Source organism: Talpa occidentalis, unplaced genomic scaffold (assembly GCF_014898055.3).
Source record: "Talpa occidentalis isolate TD23 unplaced genomic scaffold, MPIMG_talOcc4v2.1 talOcc4.5, whole genome shotgun sequence".
NCBI classification, from domain to species: domain Eukaryota; kingdom Metazoa; phylum Chordata; class Mammalia; order Eulipotyphla; family Talpidae; genus Talpa; species Talpa occidentalis.
The window spans coordinates 99,336,821-99,355,565 of NW_023604861.1; the positions used below are offsets into that span (position 1 = coordinate 99,336,821).

Consider the following 18,745-nt stretch of genomic DNA (forward strand, 5'->3'; position numbering starts at 1 on the left):
GTATAGCTAGGAAAGGTGATGTGGTGTACAGCAGGGAAAGGGTGCTACTCCTACATCGTTTCAAATAACTCATTCTGACCTTCAGAGGGATGGTTGGATTTCTTCATGATGTAACTGTCCCAGAACAGAACATTTATGTATAGCGTTTCCTGGTTACCCAGCCAAACGCTGTGTCCAAAGCTGGCTACAAAACAGCAATCAAAAAAGATAAACATGGGTGGGGCTAGAAGGGATTATGCTCAGTGAAATAAGCCAGAAAGAAAAAGAAAAATATCAGATGGTTTCACTTTTAGGAGGAATGTAGGGGAAACAAATAAGGGATCAGGAAAAAAATGATTATAATAAATTAAAAAACAACAGGCAACTATAAATCAGAGACATTCTGCAGGGGAGGAGGAGGGAGAAGGATCAAAACAGGGGAGGGAAGAGCACAAGGGACTACAGTGACGGTGCATGGGTGTATTAGTGTGGGAATTCTATGGGGACTACACCTGAGAGGAGAAAGCAAACATTGTACAAAAAGGAAGAATGATGTAAAATATATGTGTGTGTGTGTGTGTGTGTGTACACACACATATATATAAAGAAACAAACAAAAAAATAAAACTGATTGGAAGCAGGAGGATGAGAAAAGCTAGCTGGAGCACTAAAGACTTTGTGAGAGATTAAACCAAAGCAATGTGTGGTGGCATATCGCACTTGCTTGGTGTCTGAGTAGTTTCTACAGATGTCATTTGGAGTAGTGGGAGTTTTAAAATTGGAAAAGGGTCAAAATATTTCTAGTTAATAGGGAAAATAAATTTCAGATGTGTGAATTTTTTTCTATCAGAATGTCAGTGATTACCTTGGAAAAATAAAAATTAATCCAACCACAAGTGGTTCCAGTGATGATTATTCAAACACCACTTTTACCTGTCAACTCCATAGAATAAGGCAAGGACAGAATGGCTGACTTCGGTGTGAGAGAATCCAAATAAATGCAGCTTGCATGTAAAAAAGAGAGACATGACAATTCAAGGCTTTTGAAAAAAGCATCATTTATTTCAAAGTACAACACAAAGTTGTATTTTTAAGAAATACACATTCAATCTTGTATCGCAAGACTTGACCATGTGCATTTCAGTTTATCTTTAAAATAAATTCAGGTATACAAATGTTACATACCTCAAGTACAAACAGCACAGAAAATGCATATGGTCTTAACTGAATGTTTTTACATTCATCACTGTTCTTAAAGTTGACTTACATTTCTGTAATCTGTTTTTAAACCAAGACAGCCTTATTTTAAAAAAATACTCTGTATTTTTCAGCACAAAGTCCTCATACATTTTTAAAATTAGATCTCGGCGTGTAATATTGTGAAATTATTAAAACCCAAACTTGGTAATTTAATAAAATTGTCACATGCCAGGACTTTTGAATCACTCAAATTACTCCCTTAGCCGTAATGTCAAATTTGTGTTCATACAGATAAATAAAGAATGGAAGAAGTCAGGTGGTGGAAACTTGGTAACAGTTAAGGTTTTCAGATGTACAGTTCTTATTAGAATTTGTGGCTGAATCCAGACTTTTCTCTAAAAGCACAACAGCAAATCTCATATTATCATAATTGCAAGAAAGATCTGAAAGAAGCAAGTGGTATAAGGCTGCCCTACTTGAGTCTGTTTTGCAAACAGGAGGATAGGGAATGGGAAGCTATAACAGTAAGAGCCTTAAAAAGATGTTTCAAAAACTGGCATATCATGATCTAGATGAGGGGCCTCCACTTTTTTTTTTTTTTTTTGCCTAATTTCAATTCTCATGAGGGAAGTGTGAATTAGACCAAGGGTCAGAGCTTCTTCTTCCAATTGTGGGGCTCCATATCCGCCATGGGTTGTAGGGTTGCCCCAAGTCATCAGCTGGACTGGAGGTGGAAGGAGCATGAGGAGTAGAGCTGTTTTCTGTGCCCATGAGGCCAATACCTGTCAGCGTGTTTGCTGGAGTGGTGAAAGGAAGGGCACTGTTGAGGTTGCTGGACCAAATTGAGTTGCTGAATGGAGTGGTGGACCACAAGCCGCTGGTGTTGCCAAGAATTGACTGACAAAACAGAAAATGTACACCATGGAGCATTAAGACTGAGACAGGCAGTTAGCAAAGTGGTAAAGGATATGCTAAGAGTGCAGGCTAGGCCACAGATTTCTTTTACTTAATTTATTGTAAAGCAAATGTTTAATACATAGAGTCAGCCCAGAGTCTGAGCAGATGGTTCTGATGAATTCTAAAGCAGAAACAAAAGCTATCATCAGTGGGTCAAATCCGGTCCTGCTTGTTTTTGCAAATAAGTTTTACTGGAACACACCCATACCCATTTGTTTACATATCGTCTGTGGCTACTTACGTAATATTATGGCAGAGATGAATATTTGGAACTGAAACAGATATGGCCTGCAAAGCCTAACCCACTCCTGTTTTAAAGAATGGTTAAGATGCTTTTAAAACTGAAGTCGGAATCATAGCAAGTGAAGATAAACTTTAGAATCTATGAAGTTAAAATATCTACCATTAAGCCTTGCTTGACTAATAGGTTTTCCCGAGTATAAAGTAGTAATCATAGTAGGATCATATTTTTCTGCCATAATTTTGCAAAAGCTAAAACTTCTAATTATTTTTCTTGGAAATACTTGTAGGGAGAGGCTCAAGTTGGCTAGATAGGAATAACTTACCTCCTTCCATGGACTCAACAAATCTATAATTATAGGTGGACAAATTTCCTTTGAAATAAGGAGTCAGGAGTATGTTCCAAACAAATAAACAAGACAAAATCCCAGAAAAAGACCTTAAAGAAAAAGACACTAACTACCTGATGAAAAGCTGAAAGTAATGGTTATAAAGTTTCTCACTGAACTTTGGAAAAGACTGGATGAACATAGTGAGAACTTCAACAAAAAGAGAGAAAACATCACAACCTACCAAACAGAAGTTACAGAGCTGAAAAATAAAATAGGAGCTGAAAAATACACTAAAGGGGTGCAACAGCAGGTTGGATGAAGCAGAAGAGTGGTTAAGTGAGCAAGAGGACAAACAGAATTCATCCAGACAGAGCAGGAAAATGAAAAAATAAACGAAGATACTGTAAGAGATCTTTGGGACACTTTCAAGACTAATAATAATAAAGAAGTTATAATTGATACCACAGAAATAAAAAAGATCACAAGACTAATATGGACAATTGCATGCAAGCAAATTGCGCAACCTAGAAGATAGTGATGAATTCCTAGAATCATACAACCTACTAAGAATGAATAAGGAAGAAAATAGATGTTCTAAATAGGTCATTCACTAGTAAGGAGAAATGGTAATCAAAGCGTCTCCCCTGGTAGTGCAAGAGGTTGAGCACCACGCTGTGAAGCTGTCCACGGCCTCTGCAGCACCGGTTCAATCCCAGCTGGCCAGCGAGAGTCCCACATGGCGCGACAGACCTCTCCTGTCATGTTCACTGCTCCCCTCAGCAGTGTATTTCGTCAGTCTGCCTGTTCTGTTCCCTGCTCTGTCTCTGGTGAATCCTCTTACCCTCCCGCGCATCTGGCCTGTACCCCGGTTCTTGTATAAATAAATAAATAAATCGTAAAAAAAATACTTTGGAAAAAAAACCCCCCAAAAAACAAAACATCTCCCCAAACAAAAGTGTAGGACCAGAGAGCTTCACTGGTGGATTCTGTCACACATTCTAAAAAGATTTAATATCTACCCTTCTGAAACTTTTCCAAAAATTGAAGAGGAGGGAATGCTTTCTAACATATTTTATGATTTAGACCCTGATACTAAAACCGGACAAGACCATCACACGAAAGAAACACACTGATATTAAAGATGAACATAAATGCCAAAATCTTCAAGAAAATATTAGCATACTGAATTCACCAGTACATCAAAAGGGCCATACATCATGACAAGTGGGATTTCCTGCAGGATGCAGGGGTGGACCAACATCTGTTATGCAATGTGAGCATATGATGATCTCAAGAGATGCAGGAAAAGCATCTGACAAAATTCTGTATCCATTCATAACAAAAACTGTTCGCAAAAGACAGGTAAATATTGCGTACTTTCAATCATATGTGGAATATAAAAATAAAACAAAACAAAAGCAAACCAGATACAGAGCAGACTGGTGGTTACCAGAAGGAAAGGGAGTTGGAGATGATGAAAAGGGGGGTCAAAGGGGGTCAACTGCACAATGATGGATAGAAACTGGAAATCTGGTGGAGAACAGGCTATATATACAGATGTTGAATTTTAATATTGTACACCTGAAACTTACATAATGTTATAAACAAAATATTTCCCCAGTTAAAAAGAGAATATTTTTTTTTGGAGTATGATCCTTGCAGAAAACATCACCCAAAAAGCAAATGCACATAAATAAAAGCTCAAGCTCAGAAATAAAACTCAGCTCCTTAGCAGCCTGCTTCTGGGAACCTGCATTAAGTAGATAGTAAAAGGGCCTCCCCGGTGGCGCAGCGGTTGAGTGCTGGGTTGCGAAGCTGCCGGCGACCTCTGCGGTGCCGGTTCGATCCCCAGCTGCTCCCCGGCCACCGGAGGAGGGTCCCACATGGCGTGCAGACCTCTCCTGCCGCCTGCTGCTCCCCTCAGCAGTGTGCTTTGGTCCTTCTGCCTGCTATGCTCCCCGCTCTGGCTCTGGTGAATTCTCTCACCCTCCCGTGCTTCTGACTGTACCCAGTGCATGTATAAACAAAACAAACAAATAAATAAATAAATAAAAACATGCCTCTATTAAAAAAAAAAAAAAAAGTAGATAGTAAAGGCCAACTTTGCTGTCAGGCTCTGGTCATGGTAGAACCTAAGCCGACAGTTAACAGCTGTGGTTTGATGTACAGGTGAGGAACAGGCGGCTAGGAGACTAGGAGAGGATTTGGAGACCAACGACTAGGAGATTTGGAGACCAATGACGAGGAGAGGATTTGGAGACCAACCCCACAGTTGCTCAACTGTTCTCCCTACAATTCCTTGGCTCTAGTGGCTCTGAGGACTACTGAACCATTTTGGCAAAATATGAAGGCCCAAAATAGAGACAATAAAATGATTAAATCCACCTCTTCCAGACTGCCACGTGTTGTTCATAACTGTGTCAGTGCCATTCAAGTGACAGTGATGCAGTAATGACCAATGGTGAGCGGGCAAGGCCCAGGCCCCGGATACTTACTGTGGCTGTGTGGGTTGGGGAACTGGAACTGGCTGGCCAGGAAGGGCTGGGGTCCGTCACTGGGGAGTCCCAAAGGTATGAAGGGCCACTACTAAACTCGTTCCAGCTCCTCTGTGAGGCCTGATTGCACGATCGAGGTAACCCCAGTTTACTGAAAACTTCTGAAAGTAAGGAAGCAACCATCAAATCTGTATTTTATTTTACCATGCTCACCTAGGATAAGGTGAATTCACTCAAATCCTACTATGGTTTACTTGGAAACTTCACACCCACTTCATCAGCTCCCACCACACTCCTGGAGGCCACTCCCCAGAACTCAAGTTCATAGCACATGATCTGAACAGTTGATCCATACCCATCACTGGATGATATCAAATGCAAACATCCCCCAACTTTAACATTATGATCACAGTTAATGAAAGGTTCACATTGCTGCCTCTAGTTCTGGATAGCAAAGAAAAAATAAGGAGCCCCAGCACAGCCAGGAGCCATATTTCAGACACAGAAGCCTTCCTTAAACTCTTAAGTAAGTGCTGAGAACACACACAGCATCCAGGCTGTCTTACTGCACCTCTGGCTTGCGGGGGTGTCCTGGTGGGGGGGAAAGCAGAGAAGATGGAGAGGAGACCCTTCGAGAGCCTGTTTGCTGGGCCTCTTTCCACATGACACCCGTGCCAGGCCCGGTGCCCAGACACCGTCAGGGGTTGAGATACCCAAGCATCCGAGAGAGCAAAACAGACCTTCTTGCCTCAAGTCAGCCCATGAATCTTATGTCTATTATTGCCAGGCTACAGGTACAAAGAAATAAAATGTTCACTAAATGACTGTCATGCTTCCCTCTGTATGCCAGCACATTTCTCTATACACAAAGCTAGGCCTCTTCTCCTCCTCCATCTGCAGGCTGATTGGTTTACAGGTTCATGTTAAACACTCACCGCCAGTTAGGTTAAAAGAATTTCCAAAGGCCGAGAATGAATTGAGGGGTGTGAAGTCGGGGCTGCTGGGGTTGCTGACAGGACTCCACAAACCCGAGCTGAATATTACAAGAGGAAAATGCAACACACAAAAATGTATGATGGTTAGTGGAAACGGATCCATTACATGTAGCTTCACAGATGGGAGACGCTGCTTCAATGGGGGCACTCAAACATTATGAACGCAGACACAAGGAAGAGCTGAAAACCAGCTTCTCTACCACAGAGGAGGCCAGCACAGAGGCTTGTGAAGCTCCTGCCACCTGGTTTAAACAAGTGTTTTACAGAGAAAACATGTTTTTTTCCTCATGTTTACTTTTTGGTAATGGAAGATTTATTAAAAAAAAACCTTAAATGCGGGCCCATTTCCTTTTAGTGTAAGGTAGATGAAATTTGGCCTTTACGTACAGACAGTCTTATTATTGTTGTTAATATTACTTGTTGGAAAGTAAACCAAGGCACTGCCACATGTCCACTGAGTTAATCTGGGTTAAGAAAGTGGCATGTTTAGTAATTTACAATATATTGTCCTTCCTTTCAAATACATTTTTGTTCTATTTCTAGTCATCAGGTCACATCCTTCCTTACAACAGACTCTGATAACAGAGAGGGATGAGAACAGATGAAAATGCAGCATATGTCTCCCTGTGCATCTCCATCCCTCTCGGGGAAGGCACTGGGGGAAGCACAGCATATGGGTTTGCTCCTTCCACTCAATAGACAGGAGTTTTTTTGAGGTACTTGACCACTTATGACAAACGCCTACTTGTCCTCGAGGGGAAAAAGCATTACAGCACATCTGTGGACAGAAGGTACTAACGGACTCAAGAATCTTTTCTATCTTTCTGTTGGTCAAGAAAGGTTTACGGTACCTGTCTGAGCCATCGCTGTCAACAGGAGTGTGTGAAATGCCAAGGCTGCTGGAAAAATCTGTTTTGTTTGAAGAAACTTTAGCAAAGCCATTCCCACCTGTAACAATGGACTGAATCAATCAAAGGCAAATCAGGCCAAGGGAAATTCCACTCTGCCTGACCCTCATGTGTGACAGGTCTTTTGATGCCAAGCTACTCACCTGGGCTCTTGTCGTACCCAGCTGTGACTGCAGCAAAAGTGGGGTTGCCATTCTTGCCAGGGAGTGAGGCTGCTTTTGTCAATTTGTGTTTGCTTCCATTTGGCTGCTTTGCTTTAGGATCACTTGAAGGAAGGAAAGGGAGAACACATTCCTCGTCAGCACTGACCACCATGGAGGCCTGTCCAGGGCACTTGTCTCTGGGGGGAGGGGAAGGGTTCTGCAGGACCGAGTCCATGCAGGGCCTTCACTGGACCTGGAATAGCCTAGGGCAGTTCAGAGAGCACAGCCTAGTCTCATGTAAATGCTCTAGAACTTAAGACTGTGTAGTCAGATGGAATACAGAGGGGGTTGGGGAAAGGGTAAGAAAACACAAGGTCACTAGGAAAGAGTCAAGAGAAGGGACCCCAATTTGGCAACTAGAATAGGCTGCAATCTAATTGTAGAGACTAACACTAGAGAGGGAGCCATGAGGATGAGGAGCAAGGACATGGACACACTGCCAGGCTCCTGTGTGTGATGGATCTGGACCTGGTTCTTGGAAAGTCTGCTTCCCCATCAAGGCAGGGTAAGGGACTCACTCTGGTGAGGGTCCCAAACAGGAGAGTCTCCCCATCCCAGTGGTTACTACCTCTTTTGACAACAGTTAAAGGCCAGCAGGTCTGCTGTGGGTTTTGGCTCGATGCTTTCTCAGGTGAAAGCAGGGATGTGAGAGCACCTAACTGGTGCTGGCTGGGGGCATGAAATGTGGCGATACCTGCACAGTGCTGAGACGGTGTTGACACACGGCAGGAACTCGACATGTGGTCATAGCTACCACTGAGTTCGCCGTGCCACTAAAGCAGTGAACACAAGGGTGGCTTGGTGCCTCCAGTGAGGAATGCTAGTAGAGGTGCCCTGGCTGCCTGTCAGGAGGCTGCTGACCTGTGCCCATGGCACCCAATGTGGCACCCACGCAGCAGCAGCAGTCTGTTAACTGCTAAGCTAAACAAGACCAGGTGAAAACCCATTTCCTCAACTCACAGGACATCTGTAAGATCCTCATTTCATGTCTACTATGCTTATTGCCTCTGGGATGAGAACACAATTGTCCTAAGCTAACTGAGGCATTTCCAGTCCCCGGAAGATAAAAACTCATGGCTGGGGACTGTGTGCTGCTGGATTGGGCGTGGGTGTGACAGCAGGGGAGTGGCCTCAGGGAAAGGGCAGGCCAATAACGTGGTAGGTGTGAGGGGAGACAGGACAGCAGTCTGTGGCCAGCGATTATTTCCATTTAGCGAGTGAGCCTACCTGCTGGAAGTGCTGTTGACAATACTGCTGTAGCTGCTCCGGGACGCGAACGGGCAAGGTGCAGCAGGGGGAGATGGAGAGGCAGGTGTTGGTGAGGTCTGGCGTTGTTTTAAGAAAATGTCTGCGTTGAGGGTTTGCAGAGAAAGTTTATAAAGACTATCGGTAGCTGGAAATAAAAAATAAAAGATCTCATTAATAGGATATTTTGACTTCTTACACTTCAAAATCAGTTCCTTTGGATGTAGAACTCCAATTATGTAGAACTCGAGTACTACTACAAAGAAAATTAAAGCTTCCATATGTGCTCTCTTGAAAGATTTGAAAGGATAAAAAGGAAGCTGCATCTTTTATTATGGGGCTTTCCTGGAATCACCCATGTGACCCAGCTCTCTGCAGCATTCCCTATTTTCCCTGTCTTCAAGGATGGACTTGGTTCTCCTCCTTCTCCCACCCCAGCCGGGAGGAGCTTTTTCTTGTCTTTCAGGGATGGGCAGGGGAAGTCATTGCTTGGGACCTGCTTCCACACAGCTCCCACCTGTGGCAGGTACAGAGCCTGGGTGACCCCCCCCCCAGTTCCACTATGACACCCTTGCATGATGTGGTGCTACTTCTGGTCCCCGTTTTACAAGGACAAGCATCTAGTAGATTAGTGCTACTCTCTAGGGTAATGTTTACACAGCTGCTTTAAAAATTAAAAGAAGAAAAAAAATGCCACTGTAATCATATTGATTCTGAGATCACTAAATTTTACCAGAAGTAGTTCACTGGTGTGCACATCTATTGTGTGTACCTCAGTGATGTTCCAGCTACTGTGATGCAAAGGAAGAGATGTCTGTGGCCTCTGGGAGTTCAGTCTCCCTGGGCTGCGGTCTGTGAAGCTGCCCAATTATCCTGGTACAACTGTCCAGCCCCGTCATTCTGGTTTCTCAGCCCCACTCAGCCTGGTGCATTTCCACCCAGGCCTCACCTTGGCTGGCCCTTCATGACCTTTGCAAGCTTTGTCTACGAGGAGGGTCTGCTCTGTTCCTACTTCCCGTGAGAAGTCTGGTTCCATTACTTCCAGAACCAAAGCCTGCTCTGCATAGTGACTCTTCTTCCCTTGCCATTCTCTCTAGCATCAGTTGCTTCTTCTCAAATCCCCAGGGCTCAGGGCCTAGACAAGGTTACATGTTCCTTGGCTGTGCTAAGTCCCCAGCTATAGAACCGCCAAAGCACTCTTCTCTATGAAGCCCCGACTATCTATTCCCTATCTTCAGTGCCACCTGTACCAACCCATGAATTCTCTCTAATCTTCCTGAATGGTGCTAGCACCTCAACCATCATTGTCTCATTCTTGCCCCTATGGGGGTGTAATTGCTTCCTTGTCTGCTGTTTGTTGATCTGATACTGTGCTCAGGGTCCATCTCTAGTGTTGTCTCCTATAGGAGGCTGCCTCAAATCTCTCCCCTCCTCTGCCCTTCCTGGAAGCCCCCTCAGTACAATGTGCCCATCTGACACTGTCAGGTCAGGGTCCTGACCCTTCCCTAGCCATCTTCTCTGACTGCTGTCCCCCTCCTCCCAAAGTGGTCTGTCCCCCCCCTTGAGTTGCCCACATTTGGAACAGGCCATGCTCTGCCTTGTGTGTCCTCGAGCACCCAAGGTGCTGTCCTGGGGGAGGTACTGCTCCTGCAGGCAGCTCTCCTTTCAGCAGAACATGATTCATTGAAAAAAGTGATGGAATAAAATTGGGAAGGTTAAGATAAGCTAGAAAAGTACCTTGTGGAAAAATGCTTGAAGTAAGAAAAGAAAATGGGGGGATGGGAGGAGACAGCCAAAAGATAGCACAGAGAATGTGCAATTAGAGAAGTTTTTGATTCAAGGGAGTGTCTCCTCTGTGGCTTTCTGTTTGCATTGCCTTTTAATAATCCTTTGCATTTATCTTTTTGAATTATGAAATTTTCTCAGGAGAAAGTAGGAGAATTTTCTCATCAACTCTTACGGGGTGTGGCTCCATGCAAGGAGGGGAGCTTCTTGGGATGAAGAGATCTTTACACACAGGTTGCTTGACTGGTCTAGAGTGGGATAATGCTATTTCCTTTGGTAGTGACACCTGCTTAATGGCAAACTGTCCCAGTCACAAAGCAATTAGCCAAGGACCAATGGCGAGCCAAAACCTCAGAAGGAATCTAAACTTTCAGTCTGGGCACAGGGACTACTCTGGGACTCACTCAAGACTTCTCGAAGGAGTGACCCTGGATCACATCTCATCCCAGGCAAAAAACAGTTAAAATGTACCAGAAAGTCTCACAGCAAGTAGAGGTTAAAGGTTTTAACACAGAGAGCTTCTCTTTCTAGTTTGCATTTATGCAGGTGAAAATGTAGCAGGTGCCATGTTTAGTGCACGCCTCACCTGAATTTCCAAGTTCTTTGCCCTCATTTCAACTTACTTACAATCACCCACTCATCATTTAAATCCCCTTCACCTCAAACAATTTTGTTGCTGAACCCTGATTTTTCCCTTTGGTACAAGCAGGCCAAATGTAAGTTTTCTCTAATACTGCAGTGAATACAAACAAATCCATCCTAAGTGTGGACTTCTCTTAACAGCAAGTTCTTATACTTTGTCCCTTCCTTCTGTTTGCTCTCCGTGGTCTTCTCTTCCAGGCCCTAAGTATATAGATGGTGAAGACTCTATCAATAGACTGCTATTGTCATGATTTAGTGTAGGCAAATCTGAGCAACAAGGTGATGAAGTTAATGAGAAAAATAATAATACCTTCACAGTGACTCTTTATGTAAAAGTGGCTGATAAAATTAAGAGAAAACTGAATTTTTAAAAAAATGATTACACTGCAAATATGTAAGGAACCAGTCAGGTAAAGGGTTACTGACTTAGTTTGTTCATAAAGAAACAATTCTTTGGATGAGTCATCACTCCAAACAGATCTTGCTACTTTGTCCACTGGGCAGAGGTGTCCTTGTATACCAGCCCTCTGGGAAAAAAGTTCAGATGTGAACTGTCTGCTGATTTCTTGGGTGTAAACACACCCACTATGGCCAATTAAACTATAAGAGTTTAACAACTGCAGACTATTTAACAATGGGCTTTTGTTGGCTGGGACAACAAATCACAGATACTGCGTTTCCTGGTAGAGCAATACACCCCTGCAGAGTTTTCATGCTGGAGTGGGTGAGGAATGGGGGTGAGCAGAGCACTGTGATTTCTAATCATCATACTTACAGCTGCCGGGTTTGTGAACTGGCACAGAGTCCCACTCCGGAGGTGGAGAGTCTTTTTCACCCTCTGAGCTACTGGTGTTGCCTAGTTCTTGACTATTTGGGAGGAATTTTGCCAGCGCAGGTGGCCTACTATCCACTAATTTATTTGTACCTGCACAAAAGTCAGAAAAAAAGTTATTACAGGAGGAGAGTTCTTTCAGTTCTATTTCAATGACCCTTCTAATGAGCATGAGAATACAACTCTAGTCTTTTACAGGACTAGTAAGTACTAATTTATAACTTCTGGTAACTCATAACTAACAACTATTAATATAATGAGTCACAGAGGTTATCTCTATGATCAAAATGAAAATACCTTTTGTTTTCTGGGAATTTCGTGATTTGGATCCACTCGTCAATGCAGTTGGAAGAGGAATCTTGGTTGGGAGATTTCTACGTTGTTTACTTTCCAGTGGGGAAGTATATGTTAGCTCTAAAGAACTGAAAGACAATCAGGGATGGTCAATTCAAATTTATATCTTTGTTTTGGACAGAGAATAAAAGTGATTGATTACATTACAATTCAATTGCATGTTTTACTAATTTGACTTCCTGAGGCATTATCTACCCATAGTCCTAACTTAAAAATGGCTGCATTTCAAACACTTTTTTTTTTTTTTTAAAGATTTATTTATTTATTTATACAAGCACTGGGTACAGTCAGAAGCGCGGGAGGGTGAGAGAACCCACCAGAGCCAGAGCAGGGAACAGAACAGGCAGACTGATGAAATACCCTGCTGAGGGGAGCAGCGGGTGCGGCAGGAGAGGTCTGCTTGCCATGTGGGACCCTCGCTGGAGGCCGGGGTTAGAACAGGGCTTCGCTGCAGAGGCTGCGGGCAGCTTTGCAGCCCAGCGCTCAACCGCTGCACCACCAGGGGAGGCCCTGCTTTTCAAACACTTTTAAGACTGTTCAGGAGACACTGAGCACTAGCAGATTTATCCTTTGCTAATGTGAATGCTGACGATAAATTGAGGTCCATTACTTAATGTGTGATGGGTCAGAGCACCTACCTCAGGTAATGTACATAAAACATTTACTTTAGAACAAACTTGCCATTTGGGGGCTGCTAAGTGCAAAGTAATTTTGTTTGTGTGTGAGGCTCTCCTACCATTTAGAATACTAATGGGAGTCTTGAATATCGGGATTCAGAAAGGACTCAGACTTATAAACTCAGAGATTCTGCTATTCAAAAGCTTGAACACATTTTTCCTTATAGAAACTATGAAATGAGCCAGGGCTGAGTTCCTAGGTTACTCACAAACCCCACTGAGTCCCTGGAGAGTAGCAGTGGGGTTATCTGCCTGAAATAGAGTGCATTATCTGCCTGAAGTCTAAAGTGAATGGGGTGTGATGAATTTTCCTTTTTATTCTTGAACGCAGGTTTATTCCTAGCAAAAATTTAAATATACTCTTTATTTATTTACTTGCTTTCTAAAAGATTTAGTGGTAAGTATAACAAAATAAACATGTGTGAACAGGACAATTAAATGGCTCTGTCAGCCAAGGCAAAAAGGGAGGCATGATGGGTTATTAATGTCCACCGGGATCAAGTCATGGGATGGAGCAGTCCTATGGCAGGATCTAAGTTAACATGGTCCAAGGGCATTTCTGGGGAAGGCTGACACAGATGAGAGCCTAGTGGCCCTTAAAGGAATTCTGCCAAAAGTTTTTAATGATCTCCACTGTGTCTCTGGTGATGGCTGTGTGCTCTCAGCACAGGGCAGAGCTGTAACTTGTTTTTCATCAATAATATTAGACAATTCACTGGCTGAGATATTATAAAATTAATGTATCTCTGACATTTTCCATCTTAGTGTATACTTTCTATCCCCAACCTTCAGGTGACTTCAACACACCACTCTGGTCTCCCTTTGGCCCCATATTTCAGGTTCTCTATGTACTACATGATCTTCTTTTGTTTCCACACCAAGTTTTCAACTCTAGAAGGCAGTCAATTTCTGCTAGGTTCTCGGACAGTCAACACTACGAATTCACATAAGATTTCAAAGGTCAGAATGACTTAAACATTCCAGATGCAATGCTTCCACCTCTATCCAAGAGAATCAGTTGACAGGACAATACATAAAGCGTGATTTCATAAACAAATAAATATTTAACAGAGACTATAAACATAAATATATCAAAGGTCATTTTTCATTCTTGTTTCTCTATACTTCATAAATTTTCTAGAATAAATAGGTATTATATTTGGAATTAGTAATAGAGCTATCAAAAATCCAAAGGGTCTTGGTTAACTCAAATTAGTAGAACTGTAGGCTGGATAACAAATTAACATGAAAAAAAGCCACTTTATGGATGAGACTTAAATGCTACAGCTTTATAAATCTTCTGTCTTCCTTCTACTTAGAGTGACAGGGTTACTTAAAAACTCCACTTTTTTTTTTAGAAAATAAGAGGCTCCCATGACACAGACACCCAGAGTTTGGTGGTGGTGGTAGCGGTGGTGGAGATGGGTGGGTGAGTGTTATTTTTAAGTAAGTCATTTATAATTGTGGGAGGCTGGAGCTATTTATACAAAGCTTAATTTGGTGCCATGTAAAATTAATTGTTTTTAAAGAAAGAAGTGCTAGACAACTATTTGCTTTTGCTTTCCTAAATTAAGCCAGATGATCTCTACCAAGAAACCTTTTTTTAAGACTTCTGGAAAAAAAAATGGATGAGAATCTTTTTAATTTAAGTGACTCTTTCTAAAAGGGAAACAGAGTAAAGTAGTTGAGATGCCAGCTTTATTTGTGCTCATGTAGAAAGGATATAGGTGCCTGTCTGGAGAAGAGGGGAGGCAGAGAGCTGAGGGCAAGATTGGGCTCTTCCAATGCTGGGGAGTCTGGAGGACAGAATGTGAAACTCACAGCTCTGAACTGAGTAACACTATTTCAACAGATTATTAGAAAGAGTGCAATTATTTTATCAAACTTTTTTTGCTTACTTTAGATTATTACATTTAAATTGTGTAAACATGTAAAAAATGTTGGTTAATAAACAGAAAACAAAAGGATCGTCCTGATATCCTAAATCACAGATCATGCCAAAGTCCTTATATTATCTGAGGTCTAACTCTCACTCACCCCTGGCATCTCTGATCTAAAAATAGCCTTTGGGGGTCTACTGGCTCTTTTCTGTAGTGCTGAAGCTGAAAAAATGGACAGGCCAGATCTCTGTCAGTGTGGTCTCATGCTCTATACTCCCAGGATATGATTTCTTTTGAAGTCAACACTTGGGAGGATGATAAGATGAGGCATAACAGGCAAAGACTGTATCTGAGGCAACCCTCTGTCTGGCCTTATCACATTTAAGGGAGAATGAGTTCAGTATTTAAGTACTTGAGACTTTTGGCCGAGAGATGACATACATTCTAACAATGGTATGTTTAAAGACTAATTTTTGCTAAAGTAAGTATGAGTTAAGTCCACAGATGTTATTATTATTAGAAGATCTGCTTTTTAGCTGATACATAAAATAAAAACTTATTCCTAACCAAATAATGTTTGCAAAAGAAAATGATTATATATTTTATTAATGATAGCTCTTTTTAGAAAATGTGCCTCCTTCAGATATGTGGAATCACATAGTAATACATTGAAAGTACTTTTTACTAGGTGACAGGAATTTCAGGTAGCACTAATGTTAGAAGTAGGAGCAATTTTACCTGAATGACAGTGCAAGAAGACCTTTACTATCATAACTTGGTATAGGGAATGGTTTTATTTAGAAAGGCCACCTTCTGATTTTTATTAAAAAGACCATATTTGATGTACTTATGAATTCTGACTTTCAATACTTCGATCAAGTTCTGATAAAACAAGATCAGTGAGTTTAAAGAGATTAGATTAAGGAGATTAGAAGACTTAGGTTGCATATAGATTTTAGTAGGTACAAACAACAATTTAGAGCACAACACTAAAACTGTCTTCTGATGATGATTTGTCTCTTAACTATACACATCAAGAGAACAGGAGTTATCATTCTAATTGTCTCCGAATTGGGTGTTAGAGAATTGGCCACTCTAGATTTTGATTTATCAGAAAGTTCTTACAAAGTTAGTGGCACTTAAGTGTAGTCTTAGGACCTTTTCTAGACCAAATCTGCTAATAGCTACATTATTCATGAAAAAAAATTACAACACAACAGAAGTCAGTAGAAGAGGGATGCGGGGCAGGATTAACATGTATTATTTGTTTTAAAAATACTATGTCTTATGTACTGACCTCAGGTATCAGGGCTAATAAACAATGTAGATTTGGTGCCAGCCACCTAAAGAATGGTTTTGCTAAGATAATTCTTACAATTTTAATTTTTAAATTTATGATAAAAATTACAGCATGACTATTCTGACAAGATTTCTACATGAAAAACTTAAGAGTTTTTCATAATTGGGACTTTTTACCCTCATTAGCTTTAAAATAATCTGATGAATTATCTAGGTTTGAAAAAAGGCTTAGAAAAATCATTCCTAGTCACTAGTTACTAGACAAGTATTATTCTTATCCTGGGGGCCAGAATATTACCACTAATAGTGGCTCAGGTTGAATTCTCACATGAGAAAGTCAACTGTGTTTGACATTTCTTCTAGCTGGACTAGATAATTTTCAACAAATGGTGAGATTGGGTCAAACTAATAATATGAACAAAAGAGTAAGTCTTATGTGTACATACCCCATTACTAATCACTGCCATACGCTATGTTATTTTATAAGTTCAGGGACAAGGTTAAATTTTACTACAGAAATCACTAATTTAGCTTTTGTTTCTAAGAACTGACTGCCCCTTTCTGAGTTAAGCCTTAGATTGATAGGGCCTCCCCGGTGGTGCAGCGGGTTGATTGCCGCACTGTGAAGCTGTCCGCAGCCTCTACAGCGCAGGTTCGATTCCCAGCTGGCCAGGGAGATTCCCACATGGCGTGGCAGACCTCTTTTGTCTCGCCTGCTGCTCCCCTCAGCAGTGCTTTTGGTCCGTCTGCCTGTTTTGTTCTCCACTTTGTCTGTGGTGAATCTTCTCACCTTCCCGCGCTTCTGGCCTGTACCCCAGCTATCGTATAAATAAAAAAATAAATCTTTTTTTTAAAAAAAAATCTAAGGATAGATTCTAAGTTACTGGTATTTATAGAACTCAATTATTATTCCCAGAATCAAAGTAAGAACAGACCTTTCATAAATCTAAGGCCAAGTCTAATGATGACAAACTATGCTTATTTTATTAATTTATATACCTACTTGCTTTGAATTCCTGGGCCAATGCCACAAGAAGGCAAATAATGGCTTCCACGCTGATGGCCATTTTATATAATGAATTAGGAAGGGAACTATGAATAATGCTAAAGCTAAAGTTAGTTCATTAGATTTCAGGTTTAATGAAAGTATGAGACAAACAGGTATTAATCGAAGAGTTCAACCCATTTATTTACTTGGGGAAACACTCAGCAGCAAACTTTCCCTGTGGGGCCCATGAGAATCCTGTTCCATAGGGACTGGAATGGAGTGTTACGGTAGAACTGTTAGATAGGTCCTATCTGCCCTGAGCATTTTTTTTTTAGATAAGAACAAATTCTTCCAAGTTTTATAGCACAGAATTCTAGATTCCAACTCAACTCTGGGTTAGTGAGCAGATTTAGAAATCTTTTTGAGAAAAGTTACACTTTATCTTTGGCTTAACCATCAAAGTCATCTTTGTGCAGAAATGAAAAGGTGCTCCTCTGGTAATGAATTACCAACCTAAAATCTCCTTTTAAGTTTTCATAAGTTGTTAACTCTGCCTTTTACATGTCTGACACCAGAAGCATACGGATGTCCCTATTCAATGGCAGGAACCTTAGACATTAGAAAAAACCCATTAGGAATGTAATGCAGTACAAGGCTTTCTTGCAAAAACTTCCCCTAAAAACCAACCAACTGAATAAAAACATTACTTAGTTTTCAACAGTAACTTCTTTTATACACCTTATTTAACTGTACTCATTATTTTTCTCACCTGGATTTCACATCTGTTGGGATTTCTTTCTTAACATTTAAGAGTTTTTTGCTTTTATGCTTCACTTGAGACATTTCATTTTCATGTTTTTCAGGCATGGCTTGTTTTCCCTTTTGTTTTTCTGTATCCTGTAAAAATGTACATGTAGTTGCTGAGAAGGATTAATAAAAATGACTGATATAATTCTATTTGAAGGTAGAGATACAAAACTGAAGATATTAGCACAAAACCAAAGATATACACATGTATGTATAACAGTGTTTTTTTTCTTCAATGTAACTATTGTGGTTCTGTCAATTTTTCAGTCTTTGATTTATTATAATCATCTTTTGGTGAACCTAAGGTATGAAGGATGTCATTGTAATTTATATTCATATCCTGACTGGGGTAGTGACAGTGGCAGAGCTAAATTGGTAGCTTCATTTTAAAATACTGGGTTGCAAAACCTTGCCTTTAGTTACAAGAAAATTTCAGCCAGAGCTACAATATAAAGCTAAACACTCTGGTAATGTTTCTAATTCTGAGTACAAGGAAAATCCACAGCAAGAAAACAGTGCAGGTGGTACTAAGTGTTCACAAGTGACAATGTCAAGAGTGTTATGGTGGGTTTAATGCTGACAGCTATTCACTATCAATGGGAGTGGGCTTAGTTACTCATTCACTTATTTAACAATATTTATTTGTCGTCCACTTGGTGCCAGGCAATGAGGTTACCAAGAGGGCCCAGTCTCTTCTCCCAAGGACTGCCATGACTAGAGCACACTCATGGTTTGCCTGGTTTAAGTGTGGAGCCTGGACTAGAAGGCTACACCTAAGCTGCATCTTAAAGCTGTCCATCTCACTACTCCATCACCTACTATTTTTGGCCCATGTCCAGGTAGGTACAGAAACTGCAATTACGTACTGTTACAGTAAATTAACTCTGCTGTGGCATCCAATTATGAGATCAATGGCTTTGTCTCCCA

The 18,745-nt window shown here is 41.3% G+C and overlaps 1 protein-coding gene across 2 annotated transcripts in view; it reads right to left on the bottom strand.

The window, feature by feature from the left end:
* Positions 1-1,020: 1,020 nt before the first annotated feature.
* The window catches only part of TMEM131 (transmembrane protein 131), a 138,852-nt gene continuing 121,127 nt past the window's right edge, over positions 1,021-18,745 (bottom strand). For both annotated transcript variants that reach the window (XM_037527898.1, XM_054701883.1), the window contains exons 33-41: positions 17,781-17,908; positions 12,111-12,235; positions 11,757-11,906; positions 8,537-8,702; positions 7,250-7,371; positions 7,050-7,146; positions 6,139-6,236; positions 5,204-5,364; positions 1,021-2,076 (exon numbers count right to left, since the gene is read on the bottom strand). In XM_037527898.1, coding sequence (XP_037383795.1) covers positions 1,792-2,076; positions 5,204-5,364; positions 6,139-6,236; positions 7,050-7,146; positions 7,250-7,371; positions 8,537-8,702; positions 11,757-11,906; positions 12,111-12,235; positions 17,781-17,908 — 1,332 coding nt within the window. In that variant the 3' untranslated portion in view covers positions 1,021-1,791. The remainder of the gene's footprint in view (positions 2,077-5,203; positions 5,365-6,138; positions 6,237-7,049; positions 7,147-7,249; positions 7,372-8,536; positions 8,703-11,756; positions 11,907-12,110; positions 12,236-17,780; positions 17,909-18,745) is intronic.